The 17,835-nt window shown below is 41.3% G+C and overlaps 3 protein-coding genes across 3 annotated transcripts in view; 2 read left to right on the forward strand and 1 right to left on the reverse strand.

Annotated features, from left to right (window-relative positions):
* LOC145702905 (DNA replication factor Cdt1-like) overlaps positions 1–17,835 on the forward strand; it is a 33,946-nt gene that overhangs the window by 5,469 nt on the left and 10,642 nt on the right. The gene's annotated exons all lie outside the window — the stretch shown is intronic.
* LOC145702906 (uncharacterized) lies at positions 842–14,471 on the forward strand. Its single transcript, XM_081780202.1, has 13 exons — positions 842–1,100; positions 2,525–2,638; positions 2,736–2,763; positions 3,257–3,336; positions 6,420–6,486; positions 6,934–7,099; positions 7,622–7,784; positions 8,418–8,546; positions 8,592–8,618; positions 9,639–9,727; positions 12,665–12,803; positions 13,148–13,432; positions 13,882–14,471. Exons 1-13 carry the CDS (start codon positions 1,047–1,049, stop codon positions 13,969–13,971), a joined length of 1,431 nt encoding a protein of 476 aa, XP_081636328.1. The 5' UTR covers positions 842–1,046; the 3' UTR covers positions 13,972–14,471.
* LOC145701806 (tubulin--tyrosine ligase-like protein 12) lies at positions 15,005–16,963 on the reverse strand. The gene is made up of 6 exons (XM_081779022.1): positions 16,731–16,963; positions 16,139–16,478; positions 15,982–16,068; positions 15,739–15,939; positions 15,411–15,673; positions 15,005–15,284 (listed from the first exon to the last, which is right to left on the reverse strand). The coding sequence occupies exons 1-6, from the start codon at positions 16,961–16,963 to the stop codon at positions 15,095–15,097; spliced, it is 1,314 nt and encodes a 437-aa protein (XP_081635148.1). The 3' UTR covers positions 15,005–15,094.

Genomic DNA, 17,835 nt, shown 5'->3' on the forward strand with positions numbered 1-17,835 from the left:
TCATTCAATATCGCCTTTTGCCCGTAAACATAACTTTCAAAAGAAAAGTTCATTTTATAGTTAGCAATCTTCCATAAAAAAATATTTTTCAAGGTCCGTTTTCAATTATTTTTCTATAGCTTCGATTTTGATTTGATTCAACCGAATTTGTGGGAGTGGCCCTTAGAAAAAATATATTGTACATTTTTCATTCCGAAGAAAATGATTTTTATAAAAATTATTGGTCCATAAAATTCCCTGGGAACATTATCTTATGTAAAGACCATCTAATAATAGAAAACTCTAATGTAAGTATCAAAGAGATATCTTTTTTATCGAGTATTTTTATTAGCAGATACATCTATCTTTGAGACAATTGTTCAACAGGAGATACTGATAGTAAAAAAGGCGCTATCAGTTTGACTGAGGATATAGAAAAATATCATCTGTTAATGAAATGATACAGGAAGTTTATTATCAACAAGTACCCCGGAAGATAAGACTTCTCATAATATATTTTATTCTATAGTTTTAAAAGCATAAAGAATGCGGATAAAAATTTGATGATGGAAGAAGTGTTCCCTTAACAGCTCGTAAAAGAAGCCAGCTGTCCTAAATTCTCCGGAAAGAGGGTTGAAGAAACCGTCGACGAGCGCGCTCGCGAGCTATAGAATGACTTTGGCCACGTGATCTCACTCTTGCGCGCTTTTTTGCGGCGTTGCGCGCGTTCCTCGTCCGCGTAGATGGCTCGACAGCGCCATCCAGCCGCGAAGAGTGGGATTTTTGGAGCGCTCGCAGGCGCCACCTGCGGCCGCTAGCCCCTTTTGATGAAAAAAGTCCGCCCGCCGCGCACTTCGTTTGTTCTTGTCAGCAACCTGCATCTCGCAAAGAGAGACGAAAAATTTTGACGTTGATTGGCCGAAAAATAAGAAAGATTTTCTGATTTCTTTTTCGATCTCGGAACTACCACTTCAACAGATATAAATCATAACCCACCAGCATAGAGACAAAGAAGAAATAAACATCAAAGAAGCTACACAAAAGAGAGTCCTGCACTAACTGCAGAAATGTCCGCGGAAATTCCTCAGGAACCGACAGATACTGCCGCAGATGAGCCTAAGGTAACTGTTGCTTACTTTTATATCCATTAAATTGTTTCTTCTTTATCAAAAGTATTCATTTTCGATCATTTAACTTGTTTGATATCTTTACCAATTCTTTGGTACACAGAGAAATTCCTCTCTTTTTTAATTTATTCTTTGAAAACTTCGGCTCTTTCTCCGGTAAAGGACCCAGCCCTGATTTAACCTACCTCCACCAGAACTCCCCATTAACCCCCTAAGAAATGGCAATATAAAATATCCAGCCCAAGTGCGAGGAGACCCATGAAAACGCCAAATTCTCGCCGCCACATGAATTGAACGGCCTGTTTGAGGCCAAATATTTGATCGAATAATTATGATAACCTGAGATCGAGGCGCTGCCGTCGTAAAAATCACTCGCGAAAAAAATATCCATTTTGCCCAGTCCTTAGAATTAAAATTGCATTCAATTTTCGTCCTAGTCACGATTTTTTAAAAATAAGGGTTATCTTGGGCCAATAAAAAATCAGCCATTTCCAAATCTTATTGGATATTTTCTATTTAGGACTCGAAGAATCGAAAAAAAAATATTTTCTTTTTCTATTTTGTGGCCTGTCTTGGCCTGTATTTTGTTGAGAATTCACCCACGTGACTTTCCCGCAAATATTTTTCGCGCAAGAACAGTTTTATGTATACTTGGGTTGTCAAAAATTCACCATCCCTTTTTTTCGCGATCGGGGGCGATGATTTGAATGTTGGATTAGGTATCACCTTTTAGGATTATGCCTGGTTTTATGGCGGGTACTAAAAACAAAAAGAGCTGAAACCGAAATGGATAAAGACCTAGTCATTACAACTCGTGAAAACGATCTCTTTTCTTTCTTTACTAGTTGCATTGCGTTTATTTAGCCTAATAGGATTGAAGGTACCTACCCTTAAGGAACGGCTAAGGGGACCTTAAGAGGCTGAAATAAGTTGGCTTTATTGAAAGCAATTCGCTTCCCTAAGTGAGCGAATCTGAATAAAACTTTCAAGGGTCGTCCACTTGAGCTGGGTACCACCTTATTGTCTACTCTTCTCTCATCCTTACTCTTTTGACTTCCGGAAGAATCACGCGGGTCATTTGGAATATTGGCGCGAAATTTTCCCTAATTATCGAAAATTATTTTTTCATCTTTTTATAATAACCAATTAAAAGCACGCGCGCAATTCAAAAAGGGAAGTTTGGCATTTCAAAACTTCTATCTTTCCCAAACGGCCAAGTTTCATCCCTAAAAAGATGACTGTTGCCGTGAGATCGAAGTTTGAGTGACTGAAGCCTTGGTGAGAATTAGAGTTGACAAATGGCCGCTGTCTCGGGCCCGTCACGATCACCATCGATCATGCTCCCCGAATTACGCCGCGTAGTGTATTAATTAACAAATAAATATATAAATAATTGAACTAATCGAGCTTCTTTCTAGGTATTCCAAAACGTCGAAGACGATGCCAACGTCGAGGACGATCAGGGCGACCACCTCTCTGATATCAAAGGCGATCTAGTCGATGAAGTTGACAACAAGGATTCACCAGGAGAGGTAAGAAAAAACTCCCCATATGGGCCATGTGGCCGCTTGAACGCCACTGTGCCGCACACTTGACCCGGTTGATGCTTACTAAAACTCTTCTTTTTAGAACAGCGAGTCCGGCGAAAACAAAGATGGTAAGTAAACAGTCAAGTACTCCAGCCCATCCTCGTTCCCCTCCTTTCCCCAGCTGGAACCGCCTGGCATTGATGACAGGCTAAAGAGGCTGAAATGCGCAAATTAATTTTGAGTTCGATGTCTTGCGCTTTAGATGACAACTGTCTAACATAATTCGCGCTAATTCGTTCGAATACCGAGTGAGAGAATGACAAACTTCCGACAAGCTCCGGACGCGGAGAAAAAATTTCAAAAGTCGCTCATTATTTTTGCTGATTATTCTTTCTAAAAGAGTAATTTTCAAAAATTTGAAATTTGGACAGATTTGTTTAGCTCTATGCATCGCTTATTTGCAAGTATCGATAAGGAACTTTTTTCGCGAGTAAATATCTTGTTTATACCAACCCAGGTGCCTCTCCAGCTGCGGGATAGGACCCCCTAAGGCTGCTCTAGGCTCGCTCATCCCCTTAGTAAAGAAATCACTCTTTTCATTTTTAACGCGTTACTTTTTAGAACGAAAACCGCTCAGTTTATACCCAGAAGGGCTCAGTCCAAATCTCTTCTCGCATACGCTCTTCAATCCTTCCTTCACGGTAATTTTTCAACAATATTTTTTATCAAACGATAGGTCTGGAATCACCTGATCAGACAGTTTTATAACTTGATAAGATGAAGCACAGAAAGCTTTTTATCGATTTGATACTAAATGTTTTGTATAGAAATTTATTCAAAAATTCTCATTTTTTATCATTTTATAGCCCCTCTTTCAATATAATTCTTTTACAAAGTACATTTCCCACAATTCCTACAACAATGCCTTTTTGCGCTTGGGGACCTTTCAAGAGGAAAAACTGGATTAACCGCTCCTTACAAGCCCGTTTACATGCATTTTCAAAGTCCCGGAGCAGTTGTAATCGCCTTAGAAGTTGAGAAAAAATCGTCTGGCACAAAATGTTAATAACCAAACAATTGATTAACTCAGATTCGGATCAGCTGCGATCAGGTCAAGTTCCAAAAAATTCTTTTCATTTCTTTACATTTTGAATCTATATTGACCTGTCCTTAATTCTGTGAGATAATGCTCCTAAGGAAGGGGGTTATGACGCGAGCTGAATTTCTCACGTGTGAATCAGAATTGACTTGAAAAGATTCCATAAATTTCCCCCGAGGAGCATCAAAATTACCATCAATTATTACAGAAAAGAATCGTTATTCGACGTGAAATTCAAAATTAAAAAAAGTTTCCATCGAGCATTTTGAGTTCAAAATTGTTTGTTCAGAATTTGAAATCAACTTATTTTTTATTCTGGCCATCGATCAACGTCCCGTCCCACGTCGATTATCTGGCGTGAGCGCAAATTTGAGCCCTCTTTGGGCGATTTCCCGTTTTTTCACATTTTGAAGGCAAAATGAGGAAGAGGCCGGAAAATCATAAAACTTAAAGGCGGCGCAACTCATGGCACTTCTGATTGATGCCTGCCTAATTTTAGCCTAAATAGAGCGCGGCTAATTATTTACTCAGAAAATGGGAAATTTCAAATTGCTTGAGACAAGAATTTTTGTTCCTTTGCGCAAGTGGAAATGTAGAATATTTGCGCTAGGCACACGTTGAAAGCTTTTTATCAGCGCACTCTGAAAGTTTACAATTCGGAGCGAAAATGTTCTCCCAACTGTAATAAGGTCACCTTCAAAGTTGCAAAAGTTTTAGTCCGGTAATTCCCCTCGTTGAGCATTTTCAAAAAGAAGTTGCCATTATTCCGCAACCTGTGTAGAAAATCTGAGTCAGGGTCCTGAATTTTTGCTGAAGCTCTTTCAAGACCCTGACTCAGGTTTTCTTTACAGGTCGCCGAGTCCAGGAAGTTGGCCTTAGCCGTAAATTTGACCCCAATTACTCTCCATTAACAAAAAATGCTCCAGGATGTCCAAAAAAGATAGGGTTGCGGTTCCGGTTGTGATTTTCGCCCATCATTGCTTGTCACAGTGAGTCGAAACTCAAAACGTCTGGACGCATTCTCATGGCTATTCAATAACCCAACAAGCAAGCAACTGGGTGTGACGCGCTGGACAAAAAAGCTTGGTTGGAAAATGTACGGAAATGAAGTGTACTGGTGTCCAGCAATTCCTTTTTGGCGAATTTTTGAGACTTAGTCAGATCAAAGCGGGCACCGCCGACCGCGAGCGGAAAGGAACTACTGCCGGTTCAGATGCTAAGAAAATCCGACGATAATTTTTAAACGAGAAAAATCAACAGCCCCGTTGGATCGTTGTTATTCAGACAATTTCCGTACATTTTCGAATCTCCCCTTAGTTTTATGAAGAGACATCGAATCATTCCCAATCGGAAGCATTAAAACGCGGAAATAGCTGAATCAAGCTGTTTTTTGCCTTGTCTGACAAGTTTTAGTGCCTTGCCGCGGTTTTGCCGAATGATGATGTATTCGCGCATAATATTCGCGTTTTCGGCCGAAGTTTTTAAGATTTTTGGGAAAGCGCTCGGTGCATTCCGCACGGCGGGCAACTCAAACAATCCCGAAACGAGAAGAATGCTCCCCACTTTGGAGTAAATTTACACCTGACACGGTGGTGCAAAATTCACCACAGCATTCCCACCAAGCCCGCTCCACACATTCCTACTGCATTCAAACCTTCTGACCCTTCCTATGGGACTCAGACGGTCATTTTTTCACCGGTTACTTACCCAGCCCCAAAAATTCGTGTCGTTGAATATTTCCATTGTTGAGTTGTTACAGTTGTTCGAATCCAAAATGACATTAGATCGCATTTTAATGCGAATAAATCATTCAACTCTCTCCATTTTCACGAGCCGATAAACATAAAACTCCTTTCCTGATTGAATGCCCCCAGGCTGTCGCCCAAGCTGTCAGTTTAATTCAGACAAAGTGCAGTCCCAGTTCTGGAACTCGCTTATTGCCACCATCAAATATTCATCCCCGCAAATCGACACAAAGAAAAAAAGTAAACCAACCAGTGTTAATTTTTCAAGCGCCGCGCACGTGATGCATTTTGTATTCAAATTTGTATCCAAAGTAATACAGTTGCTACTCGATTATCTACTCGGACGTTGAGTACGTTTCGAGGGCCCGAGTTCTAGCGCCCGCGGATGAGTTTTTTGAGAGGGGAATTTTTAACAGCTGATTGAATTTAGGATAACCGAGGCTCTAAATTTGTAATTTATCGGATGATTTCGATAGCCAGAAGAATTTGTTAACACTTGATAAAAGCTGCGCTTGAGAATTACAGACGCAAATCAACAGTGATACGGGCCCCACCCGGAAAGACGACCTGGCGTCATGTAATTTCACAAGTCACCAGTCAAGTATCCGGGAAATGTCCCATCGCTAGCTGGGTGGTCTTCTTTCTTCGCAGTGATGGGTGGGCCCGGCAGATAGAGTAGCCCTGCCCTCGAGCGGGTGGCACTTCTCCCACTCTCGACAAGGGTGTTATTAGATTCTAATTACGCATGGATTTTAGGGCTTCATTCTCAAGCCGCTCCCAATTTGTTTTATTTCTTTATAGTACCAATAGATAATTAACAAGTCGATAAACGCTTTCGAACAAAAACAAAAACCATGCTCAAGATAAGCCTACTAACAAAGGGGTTCACGTGGTTCCAATTTCAAGCTTTTTAAAATATATTTTAACATGTTTATTTTAGCTGCCGTATTTATCGAGTTTATATAATGGAGGACTTCCAGGTGCCACGCCAGAGCTCGGCAAAGAAGGTAAGAAAATGTCAAATTTACGGCGGCGTTTAGGAGCAAACAGATAGCCCAAGTGGTCGATAGGCGTAAAAATGCGAACATGTTTGCGATTGTGTCTTTGCTCTCGGCTTAGAGGCAGCTTTGGGCACAAGCCGATAAGGGGAGTATGCCTTCCCGCGTCGAGAGTTCCAAGGGCGTCTTTTCAAAACAGTTCAATTTGTATAGTTTGGTTTTGATCAAACAGTAATTGCACAATCGCTAGTGATTGAGCCGGGCGGATTTCCGGGCCGGATCCGATTGTAAAATCCACAGGCGCGCGCTTTTGGGAGATTTTAGCCTGACCCAGGGCTCGAAAATAGTTTCTCCTTCAAGTTTTCAAAAAATATAATTCCGAAACTAGTTTCAGCCGGAATCAAGCCAATGCTCCATCAAGAGTTCTCCCATATCGATTTCAAACTATTTCTTTAGGACTTATGCCCGGCCTTAACCCTTTCCAGTCTTCAATCAACCCTTGGGCCAGCTACCAAGGTCTTGGCGGTCTTCGCTACCCATTCCCTGGCCTTCGACCTCCCGGGCTGCAAGGCGCCTTTGGTCACTTCCAGAATCCAGCTGCTCAGAACCTAAACAAAGAAAGGTAAGATACGCACAATATTTTCACTTTTCGGCTGGCTCGTTTGATCCCAGGGACTGGCTATCCGCACCCTAAAGTTCGAATAAGTTTTCGCCCTTTCGTTGCGGTCGAGTCGCTTTCCAAAATTATTTTATAATCTTATTTCTACCGGTTTTCTTTGATCTGCTCCAAAAATACTGCTCCCCAATTCTTATGCAAATTGCCTCCATCGGCTAATCCGGAAGCTGCGATTTTTTGAGAATCAAAAATGCACCTTAATTCAAACCAAACGGTGCATCGGTCCCTGGTTATTAGAATGATTTGCATGGATTAGCACATCCATTTGCCAAAACTTGCGCCGAAAAGGGCCGACCGAAATCAAATTAACTGCGCGGCAATTGCTGTAGCGAAATGTATTTTCGCGCAAATTTCTCTCTTTCAATAAGGGTTGACTGTATTCACCGCTTTCTAGTATTCGTGATGAGTAAAGTATGAGTAGCAAAGGCCAATTTATTCGCTATTTTTAAGCTTTACTTCATTTTTCAGAGAACAAATCGTCAAACAAGAAGCAAAACCAAAGTCGAAAAAACCTCACATCAAAAAACCACTCAACGCGTTTATGCTGTATATGAAAGAACAGAGAGCCAAAGTCGTTTCGGAATGTACGCTGAAAGAATCAGCTGCTATCAACCAGATCCTCGGCCGAAAGGTAAACACTGCAACAAGCGTCTATCTACAGATAAATTACAGTAATAACCGGCAAACACAGATTAGAAATTAAACACAAAGGAAAGTTCTGATTGGCACCGGAAATTTGAATTATGAGAGCGAGTGGATAATCCGGGATCATGGTCGTTTCGAGTAAAAAGAAAAAGAAAATCGTTTGTTCCGCACCGTTTTTGCCAGATTTGCTCCAGTGGCATTCTATAGATTTCATTTCCGCCTGAAAAAATGCTAGAGCCATTGTTCCTAGCGGTACCTACGTCGCCTTGAATTCAAATTGAATGAGCTTGAATCTCTTGAATTTCAAATTTCTGTAGAGTTATGCGCAAACAAAACAAGAATGGTACATCCTCAAAGTATCCTTCTAAACAGTAGCGGAAAGACTCAAACCAGAAAATTAGGAGTTATCTTTATATTCGTATGTGCAATACAAGTTTGCTTGCTCTAGGGATTAAGGGGATCACGTTTGATGTTGATAGAACGGATTGCGGTTTTGTCCGACGAGCTCATCATGTCCGACAGAATCATGTCCTCCTTAGCGAAATCGGAGAGCACTTCCGAGCGCGCATCAAAAAGCATTGGATTTAAAATGTATCGTTTGCTAAATCTGATATTTTAGTGGCATGCGCTGAACAAAGAAGAGCAGCAAAAGTATTATGAGATGGCGCGTAAGGAGCGCGAGAAGCACATGGTCATGTATCCCGGTTGGTCGGCGCGTGACAATTATGGAAAGCGTAAAAAGAACAAGGTAAGGTCTACCCACCAGGAACAGCTTTTTAACTGTAATATTCAGGACCAGCCAGGCAACGCGCATATGGAAGGTAAGCTGCTAGCGACTTTTCCCCTCGGACTTGTTCTGACACTCCCTCCCCCTTATTATCCCCTCCTTAGCGCAAGCCTAAAGTATTTACTATTTATCGTAAAGTTAACCCCTCCCTAAGCACCACAGGAGCCGGATACCGACATCTGCTTTCGATCGGCCCGTGGGAGCAAAAGCTAATCCCGCTTCTTGAGTTTCGACTCACATATAGAATAAGTTAAATCCTCAAATCGGACAGAGAGTGAGATAGATACAAATCGGACAAAATCCCGGTGCATCGCCGGTACTTGTTCGAGGTCACGCCTAATTGCGCCGATTTCTTTGTCCGTTCCGCCTGGTCTGACCCAGACCTGTCTATACAAGTTAGCTATTTTCTTTGATCGAGCTATCATAAGATAGATCCTTAATAATTGCCAGGAGAAAACTCCAATCAATTCAGTTAAAACCGTAACAGTAGAATCGATTTTCAAATTTTCCACGGCTCCCTGCCGAGATGAGACGATAAGCGGCGATGATCGATATATCCGGCACCCTGTGTGGCCCATTTCCTAAATACAGTTACTCAACTCTTTTTATAATAGAAAAGCGGCGTAAAAGCCAAAGCTCGGGCAGCTCGTCCCATCAGCATTCCGTCGATAACGGGTAATTTTTATAAAAACGCTTAAAGTTTACTAAAACCAAGAAAAATGAAATGATCGTACTCGTTAACAGTCTACTATTATTTCTAACAGTAATCAAGAAAACTCTAACATCCAACTACGACTAAAATAAAAGCATAAAAAGTAGAATGGGCATGCTGCTACGAATGTATCGGTGTTTTTGAGCGATTCTTAAGGCTCTCTCTCTCCCTTGAAAACGAGTTGTTTCAAGAGCAATATCCTTAAGAATCTCTCATCTACTTTCTCCCCCGCACTCATAAACCCTAACCGCACACATAAACACACACATCCAAACCAACCAAACAACCTACCAATCGAAAATCAAGCTACTTACTATTACCAAATACTAAACCTTTCTTTTGATTATACGAGTAACGACGGTGGCTCGGCTAAGAAGTGTAGGGCTGTTTACGGCCTTGAAGCTCAGCACATGTGGTGCGCACCGTGCAGGTAAACGCATTTCCCATCTACCAAATTCCATGTCGAACTAATATGGTGTTATTCATTTGCCTTTTCTAAAAATATATTCCCCGTAATATGTAAAGCAGCTAAATATTTACTAGAATGATAAATCCTCAGAAAAAAGAGGCGAATGAATAAATAAAACTTCATCACGTGATTTGTCAGCTAACCATACTAAAAATTGATGTTAGTAGGCTCCATCATATTGTGATTTATGTTGATTTTGAAAAAGTAAGAAGCTTTCAATTATTATTTTATTATATAAAATCGCTTTTTCTTTATCTTTGTTGTTTTTTAAAAGATCATTTTTGCTCTCCAACTCGGCGCTTATTCTGTTTTCACAAGGTATTATGCTAGATCGGTACTGGTTGAAAGGGAATGTTGGTTTAATCGAGGATTTAGAAAAATTCCTCAAAAGCCCAGAACGCAGATAACGTCAGCTTAAACAAATTCGAAGGTGCGCTAGTTTGCATCATCAAGGTTTTAACAATGAAGGAGAAGGCCCTTTATGTGAAGGATTTCAGTAACTCATTCAATTTCCAAGATGCTAGTAATGGTAATTCTTGGTACTTTCGCTGTTGTGTCGAATTTTTAGACACTGAATAGAGTGGGTTAATTTTCATAGTTTTTCGCTTCTGCCTCTTCAGCGCTAGGATATTATATCAATATTTATACGCTGTTGTGTGTTTTATGAATGTAAAGAGGCATTTACGGTTGCGCTTGTGTTTGCCAGCAAGCAACTGGAGGTGGTGGAGTACTAAGCGCGGATTTGTTGATAAATCGTTGGCGATTTCGGCGCCAAATGCGCGCTTTAGAACAACAAACGCCCTGCTGCTCCTCATCCCTCTTCGCCATAAACAAGAAGTGATTCTTCAAAATTTTCCAAATTTCACACTCAAAATTCCTGGGTTCAAAAAAGAAGTTCCATTACTAGTTTTGTGGTTGGGCAGAGATTTTCCGCCTGACCACAGTCAAATAATAGCCACACGCTTGGCCATGCATTGTGGAGAAAAAGTATTTCGATTGGCAGGAGGAGCGGCGAGGTGCTTTGAAGTGGCGTCGCACAACCCTAAACAGCGCCACCCTTTTTGGTAAACCCTTTTTACGTACGCACGTAAATGCACTACGCGCGAGGGAAAACGTTAACCCTTCTAAACGCCGATTATTTGCATTAATGAACTCAAGGTGTTAACGATTCATATTCGATTTTAAATGATCTCGACCTAGTATCAAGTTTCCAAGGGAAATGAAGGGGCTCCTAATTATCAATTTTTCCCGACACTCCGGAGAGTCAGAATAAAGAGACATTTTGAGATTTTATCAATCGGCCCCGGTCTTTGTGAATTGAATTATTTATTTGTTGTTTTTCGATAAGCAGTTTTGACATAATTCCTTATTTTGTCATTTCGCCTTATCACTTTGAAGCTTTGAGGAGAGATTCTGCGCTCCATTGATTTTCGCTTATTTTTTCTTTCGAATTCTTTTTTCCCTCGAGAAATTTTCATTTATAATTTTTGCTCACACCATTTTTGAATCATTGTTTTTGAGGATTGTTTTGATGATTTGAGTTCTTTGAAAGAATTTTTCGAAATTACGAATCGCACATTGATCGTTGAGGTGAGCGATAAAAAAGTTATGGAAGTAGTTGTGTTAATAATTTATGGATTTCGTCGTAAATTTGCTCCGGCGAGATTTACGGAGGACGATGATCGGGAACCCGTGGACCTTTTTAGTACCAGCTGGGCTGTTTTATGTCCTTCTGGAGAGTTTTCTTTTTCGAGGCTGTCTTTTACGGCCATCCGGTTCGCTAGGTGGATAAATATTTTATGCACAAGCTTAGTTTGTAGTTTGGGTAAGATAGGGCTATCCGCGCAGGCTGAGCAAGCCGAGGTTGACAGGATGTCGAGCACCAGCTATCAAAAAACCGAAAAACCAAAACACAGGAAACTTGAGTTTTACGCGTGTGGTCTGTGGTCAGATGATAGCCACTCGCCCGCGCCAGTTCCTGATTTAGTTTATATGCGAAATTAAAAATTAAAAGTAACAGACTTCGCTCTCTTGAAAAAGAACTGATTGAATCAAAGAGCTACGGTGTGTAGAAATACTGATTATTCAGGCACAATCTGCAGCACGTCAGTTTATAAGACCATTTGAAGGGCTCGCAGTGAAAAGTAAATAACTTTTCGTTTTTTATTTGCCAAATGAAAATATTATTTCCTTGGTGTCGCGAATGTGACTTGCCCGGCGGCGAGTGTGTCCTGATCAAAGGTCGTTTTGATTAGTTGATACATATTGACCCGAGCTCGGTTTTTCGGTTATTTTCTAGCTGTTGCGCAAATATAAACGATACTACCGGGATTAAGGGGCTGCCAGTGTAGTTATGGTTTCGACCACGGCGTCGATTAAATCGCTTAATTCGTCCGTGAGGTGGCCTAATCCTTCCTGCCCTGCGAGTCATCCTCGCTTTCCTCTTACGAACTCCGCGCCTTGAGTTTTGGGATTTTCGAATCTGATAAAAAAGAAGGAACCGGCCGGGCGAGTGGTGATTGTGCCGCCTCAGCAGTTCCAAGTCGAAATTTTTAAAAAGCGAAAACAAAGGGGAAGTTCTGGGCACCACAAAGATAGGTTTATAACAGCACTTGTACAGGAGTTGCCCTCATACTACCAAGCTAAGGGGGTAAGCAATAGTTATGCAGATTGGCTGCCAAGGAGAAGTTTACATATTGTCATGGCGATAGTCGGATTTAAGCCCGATTTGGACATTTGTGATAAGTCCCTTCGGGATGTTCGCCTGTCGACTTGGCAAAGATAAAGATAAAGTGGAAAGAAAACGATTTGTTCAACACGTAGATTCGTAAAACTTGAAAGCTTCTTCTTTTTACGAAAAAAAAACTGATTTGACTCATTGCATAACTTATCTTCTAGGAGAAAAAAGAAGTGTGTCCGATACCCAGAAGGCGACGATTATTCGCAACAAGCCCAAAACGGAAATCCGCTGCTATCCAACTCTCCTCTCGCACTAGGAATGCTTCAAGGCTCGCCGCTCTCTCCCCACTTCAACCAGGTAACTAACAAAGCTAAATTTATGCACCCGCCCCACTTGTCAATGTTTGCAACTCGAGAGAGGGCCCAACCGGTGAGATTTCCCGTAAACACCGGAACAAAAGAAGAGAAATATTTCTCCGAGCGTCGTTTGATCGAGCTCAGCCTTGGCGGAAGTCCTCGTACGGCGAAAACACTTGCCTGGAGCCCTCTTCATTTACTTCCGGGCACACAGACCACTCTTGTGTAACTCGAAGTTTAGCGAGCTCACAAAATAGAGCATTGATTTACAGTGCCTTCTCGAGGAAGAGGCTTGATCTCCCCTTTCTTTATCTATAATTTCATAAAAACTAACAGGATATTTAGGGCTCGCCTGGTGGCTTCATGTCTCACTCGCCGCTGGGAATGCCAGACCACAGCGCAATGCTCGCCGCCGCACAGATGAATGCACTCAACAGTTCCGCGCTCAGTGGAATGCTCAACGCCGCCCGCCCACCCTTCAGCACCAGCCAAGGGATGCCCTTTGGTGTGGGCAACCCGCTCGGAGGCAAATCCTCACCCATCGGTCGCGGAACACCATCAAGCGATGGAGGCTCCGGAAGCGCCGGTAACGGGCCCACTATCCAGGTCATCGACGTCAAGCTCGAAGAGGTAAGATATTCAATAACATACTGTTTCGTAGATCCACTAAAATTAAGGCCACGTTAGCTATCCGAAGGAGATTATTTTTTCAAAACGCTCGAATTCTCAGTTTTCGTGATTCACAAATGACTGACCGCAGGATCGAAATTCTTATTCGATGCTCAATGCAAATGTTCGAAATAGCGGCGGCTGAATCACATTTATTGCGGTCAGCTTCGCCACGCGCAGCAAGTCGAGCTTCAAACTCACCAGACCGACTCGAGCTACTACTTGTAGCGCGGTTTCCGATTTTGATAAAAATGTAGAACCAAATTTCTTTCAAATTCAGCAAGGCCGGTTTCAAGAAACATATCTTCTCGTATTTTGAGAGATGAAGCAAATTATATTGTAAAAATAAGTCTGCGTCTTTCAATGATCGAAAACGATTTCCAAGCAATGATTCTAACTGTTACTTTAAGACTGACGATCAACTCTCTCCCTGCGTTTCGCCTGAACCAGCGCCGCCCATGAAGCGACCTCGACTAGAACCACAGGGCATCGTCACATAATATGCCCCTGGTCTGTGTTATTTAGTCAGTATGCTTCTACTCTGCCTGTAATATTGTTCATCCTTCCTAAATTGCGTTTTTTTCTAATTTATGGTGCAACGCCTCCTCCACCAAAAACCATACACCAGTAATGCCCATTTTATTGTGTCCCCCAGAATCAACGGTCGACCAATCAAAAAACAGTGCGCCTACGTGAACCGCTGCGAACCGCGCCAAGCGTAGGCGCGGTCAGACTAAAAACCCATACACACTCATACTCACTAAAGCCATTCACGAATCTTACTTCTTCAATATTAAATATTGTTCATTCTTATATGACAATATCGTGTAGGCGCCACTGTACACTGTACACTCATTTTTGCTTAGTTAGTTTCGAAAATAGTGCGGGCACATGGCAAATTCTGGCCGGAATTTTGTAAAAAAAACTGAGACTATTTTTTGTATAAATTACGCTCAAAAACGCATTTGTGTGTCCAAATATATAATTCAAATAAACAGCCAAAATATCACAAAAAAATTGTCTTTGCTTGAAGAAATACAGAGGCAGGTGCAGGTGGGTTTGATTTATTTGGGGAATGGCGCAAACCGCGGCGTAATCCAGTTCCAGAGTTGGTGCACCTGTCTCATCCTACTCCGCTAAAGAACGTTTCAAACCTCCAGAATTGCTTAAAATTTTTAAATCAAGCAACGGTACTTCAACTTGAAGAGTAGGTTCTTCTACTGAATTCTCAATCAGTTCCAATAAAAGAAGTAACTGTATCAAGGGCTTGAGCTGAAGTATCAATGTTCACATATGAAATCGAATTGCCTGAGATCAACGCTCGATTTGCTAGAGCCAGTTAGTCAAGCTTCTTTCTATTTGTTGTATCCGAATGTAAATTCGATTTCCAAGAATGCAACTATCATTTTTAATTGTTTTAGTAGTAAAACAAATCGGTAAGATCCATGGAAAAGTCGTAAAACACATGTCCTATTTCTTTATATTCATGTTTAGTACTTTTCAGCTGCATTATAAAGAACACGAGAGTTCATTTGTATAATAAATATGTATTCGAGTCAGGAAAACTAACAGTAACAGTTGCTGTTTATCTCTTAGACATTAGTTTTAGATAAGCTGAAGAGTTTAATCAGAAATGTCGATGTGCGGAAGTCTATCCCAATTATCGCGATAAATAAAGTCAATCATTTCGTCGTAAAAATCGGGCACGATTTGGGAAACGCGTGAGCAGTCGCAATTGAAGTTGAATTCCAAGATTTTAGGGGCGATTCCGTTATCACCTTCTTCTAGCATAATATCCACTCCGTACAAGGCTCTAGAATCCTTCATCAATAGATTCTTGTACACATTTCGAAAGGAAAAGTGATGCTATTGCTTAGCCGTTAAACGGAAAACAATAAATTCTCCTCTGATTCTCCTTGAATTCGAAAGAGAAAGTTACCTTGAGTTTCGGAGCTGTTTTATCTTCCCTGCCGGAAAGTCGCCCGACGCAGCTGCGGTAAGACATTCTTTTATAGCTCTAGCCGTTGGATTCTGAACATCCTGTTCCCAATCGTAGCCTGTATCATCCTCGAAAAGCTTGATGAAGTCCGTGAACCAAGGCTGATCGCGTTCTTCTGAAACCGCAATGTTCGTCAAATGGGCCTGGAGATCCGTAAAGGAATCTGCATCGTATGGTTTCGCCGCGAACTTTGGCCAGAAACGCTTTGAACGGTTTTATATCGGATCACCTTTACGATGAGAGCTATATACTATGCTATATCAAAAACCGATAACTTGATAATAGCAGCCTTGAGCGGCTTGAAGCTCAGGACAACAACATGATACCTAAAGTCAAATTTGACCTTGAGCGCGTCATTATTCGGAAGGAGAATCGGTCTATCGATATATTTTTGCACCAAGTATGGGACGGAGCATTCATGATGACGGACCAATTCCAGGAGATCGCGGGAAATTAGCGCTGACGTACCCTTATTTACATGATGAAATCATGGAAGAGCTTGAGATCTTACGTGCGCGAAATTCCATGCCTTCAGGATCCATGTATTATCAGCGTCTTCCGCTTCGTTTTTGTTGTATTGGGCCACGAAGGTTTCGATCTAAAACCATTCACAATTAGTCTGTCAACCATAAAGCTACATGTTTGTCTTGAAACTAACTTTTCTATACCTCAGACTTCAGGTCAAAACTCTGTGAGAACCAGGACGGGTGTTGTCTATTTCTCTGCCTCAATCGTTTTGCTACTTCTGACAGACAAACTTTTGTCGTGAGGAGATGCTCATTTGGAAATTGTGAAACTAGCTGATCTGGTCTCAGCTCATCAAAATTTTTCCAGTGGTCCGCTTGCCAGATAACGTCAGCATCCTCAGGCTCGGAGACGATAGTAAATATATTAGAGTCCGCTTCTACCAGACTTTTGATGTCCGAGTAAATTGCCAGTGGAGCGGAAGATTCTCTTTGAACATCCGCGTCGTTTTCTTCTGGTGCTGTGAAATGGGTCTTATCGGAACTAGCTATAGATTTCTAAATGAAGCAAAATAGATATCAGAAATAGCAACAAGTGCGTTAGAACTTCTAACTAAGAAGAAAAAATGAAGATGTGAGATCCTACTGAATTCAAAGGAACGGGAGAGAAGTACAAAGAAGGTACACTAATTTAAGGATTAGTTTCATTAAATATCCTTATTTTCGTATTCAAATTTAATTAATCAACTGAATATTTCAATTTTCCCATTTGATTATTTTCATTACTTTCTAAAACCCAATTTCTGTAGAAGTTTCGCCAATGATTCTTGCCCATTCTTGATACCATGGGCGCGGTTTAAGATTGGAGACGACCGGTAACTCTTCCGGCAGTGATGACTCGAGCCCGTAAGCGCAAAGGATAACTTCGCGTTTGATGGGCGTCGTCCCTGGCCGAACGAAATCGCGAGTGACTTCCTCGCCGTATCGAATATCGCGCAAGGGCCACATAACGCTACATGCACCGCCCATTTGTGCGCATATGAAGATTCCCATTTGCACTGATGGAGAGCTTCATCAAATTCGAAAAAGAGTCATCTCTAGTTTGGAGAAAATTCCAAATAATTCCAGAATCATAAATCAGTTGAAAGAATGTGGCATTTAACCCTTTTTCATAAGTGCCAAGGTCATATTTTTATTAAGAGACTACTAAGATAGTCAAGGCTTTGATTATTCTTTCTTGCTCGTTATCACGGGCATTCTGATTTCATACATTTCAAAGAAAATACTCCAGTAGAGGAGTCCAAATATTAAGATTGTGTTGTTAAAAAGCTGCAACCGATAATTCCGGTGACCACTGGCGTCGACATAATACTAAATAGGCTTTCAAAGCCACCCTATTATGGTCTTTCTATCTAGCACCTGGAAAGAACAACACCGCCTGTTGATATACAGCTTGCTGAAAGATTTATGGGGCGCTGTTGATAAAAACCCTCTAAGATGAAGAGGGTGGAAAATATTGGCGTATCTATAATGTTGAGAGATGTTTCATAAAAGATTATGTATAGTTACATTGTAGATTTCACACTGATTTGAGAGCGAAACTGTTAAGTTATGGCTCTCACCATTGAGTTCTAGCGATGATTTTCAATGAAGACTCTCCAGCTTACGGGAGAGTGGAAAAATTGTTTTTATCTACTTTAGAGATACTAAAAGACATTAAGATTCTACAACATGCTCTTATTATAAACACTTGGAAAATCTTTGTATTTTATGGTATTCTTTACGTATGCCCTCTCGCTAACAAATAAGAGGGCATCTACTAGAGACTCTACTAGAGATGTCGAAATTTTCATAAAATAGCCCCGACTTTGGGGGCTTACAAAGAATGGGAAGAAACGATA

This window comes from Oikopleura dioica, chromosome PAR (genome assembly GCF_907165135.1).
Source record: "Oikopleura dioica chromosome PAR, OKI2018_I68_1.0, whole genome shotgun sequence".
Taxonomy (NCBI): domain Eukaryota; kingdom Metazoa; phylum Chordata; class Appendicularia; order Copelata; family Oikopleuridae; genus Oikopleura; species Oikopleura dioica.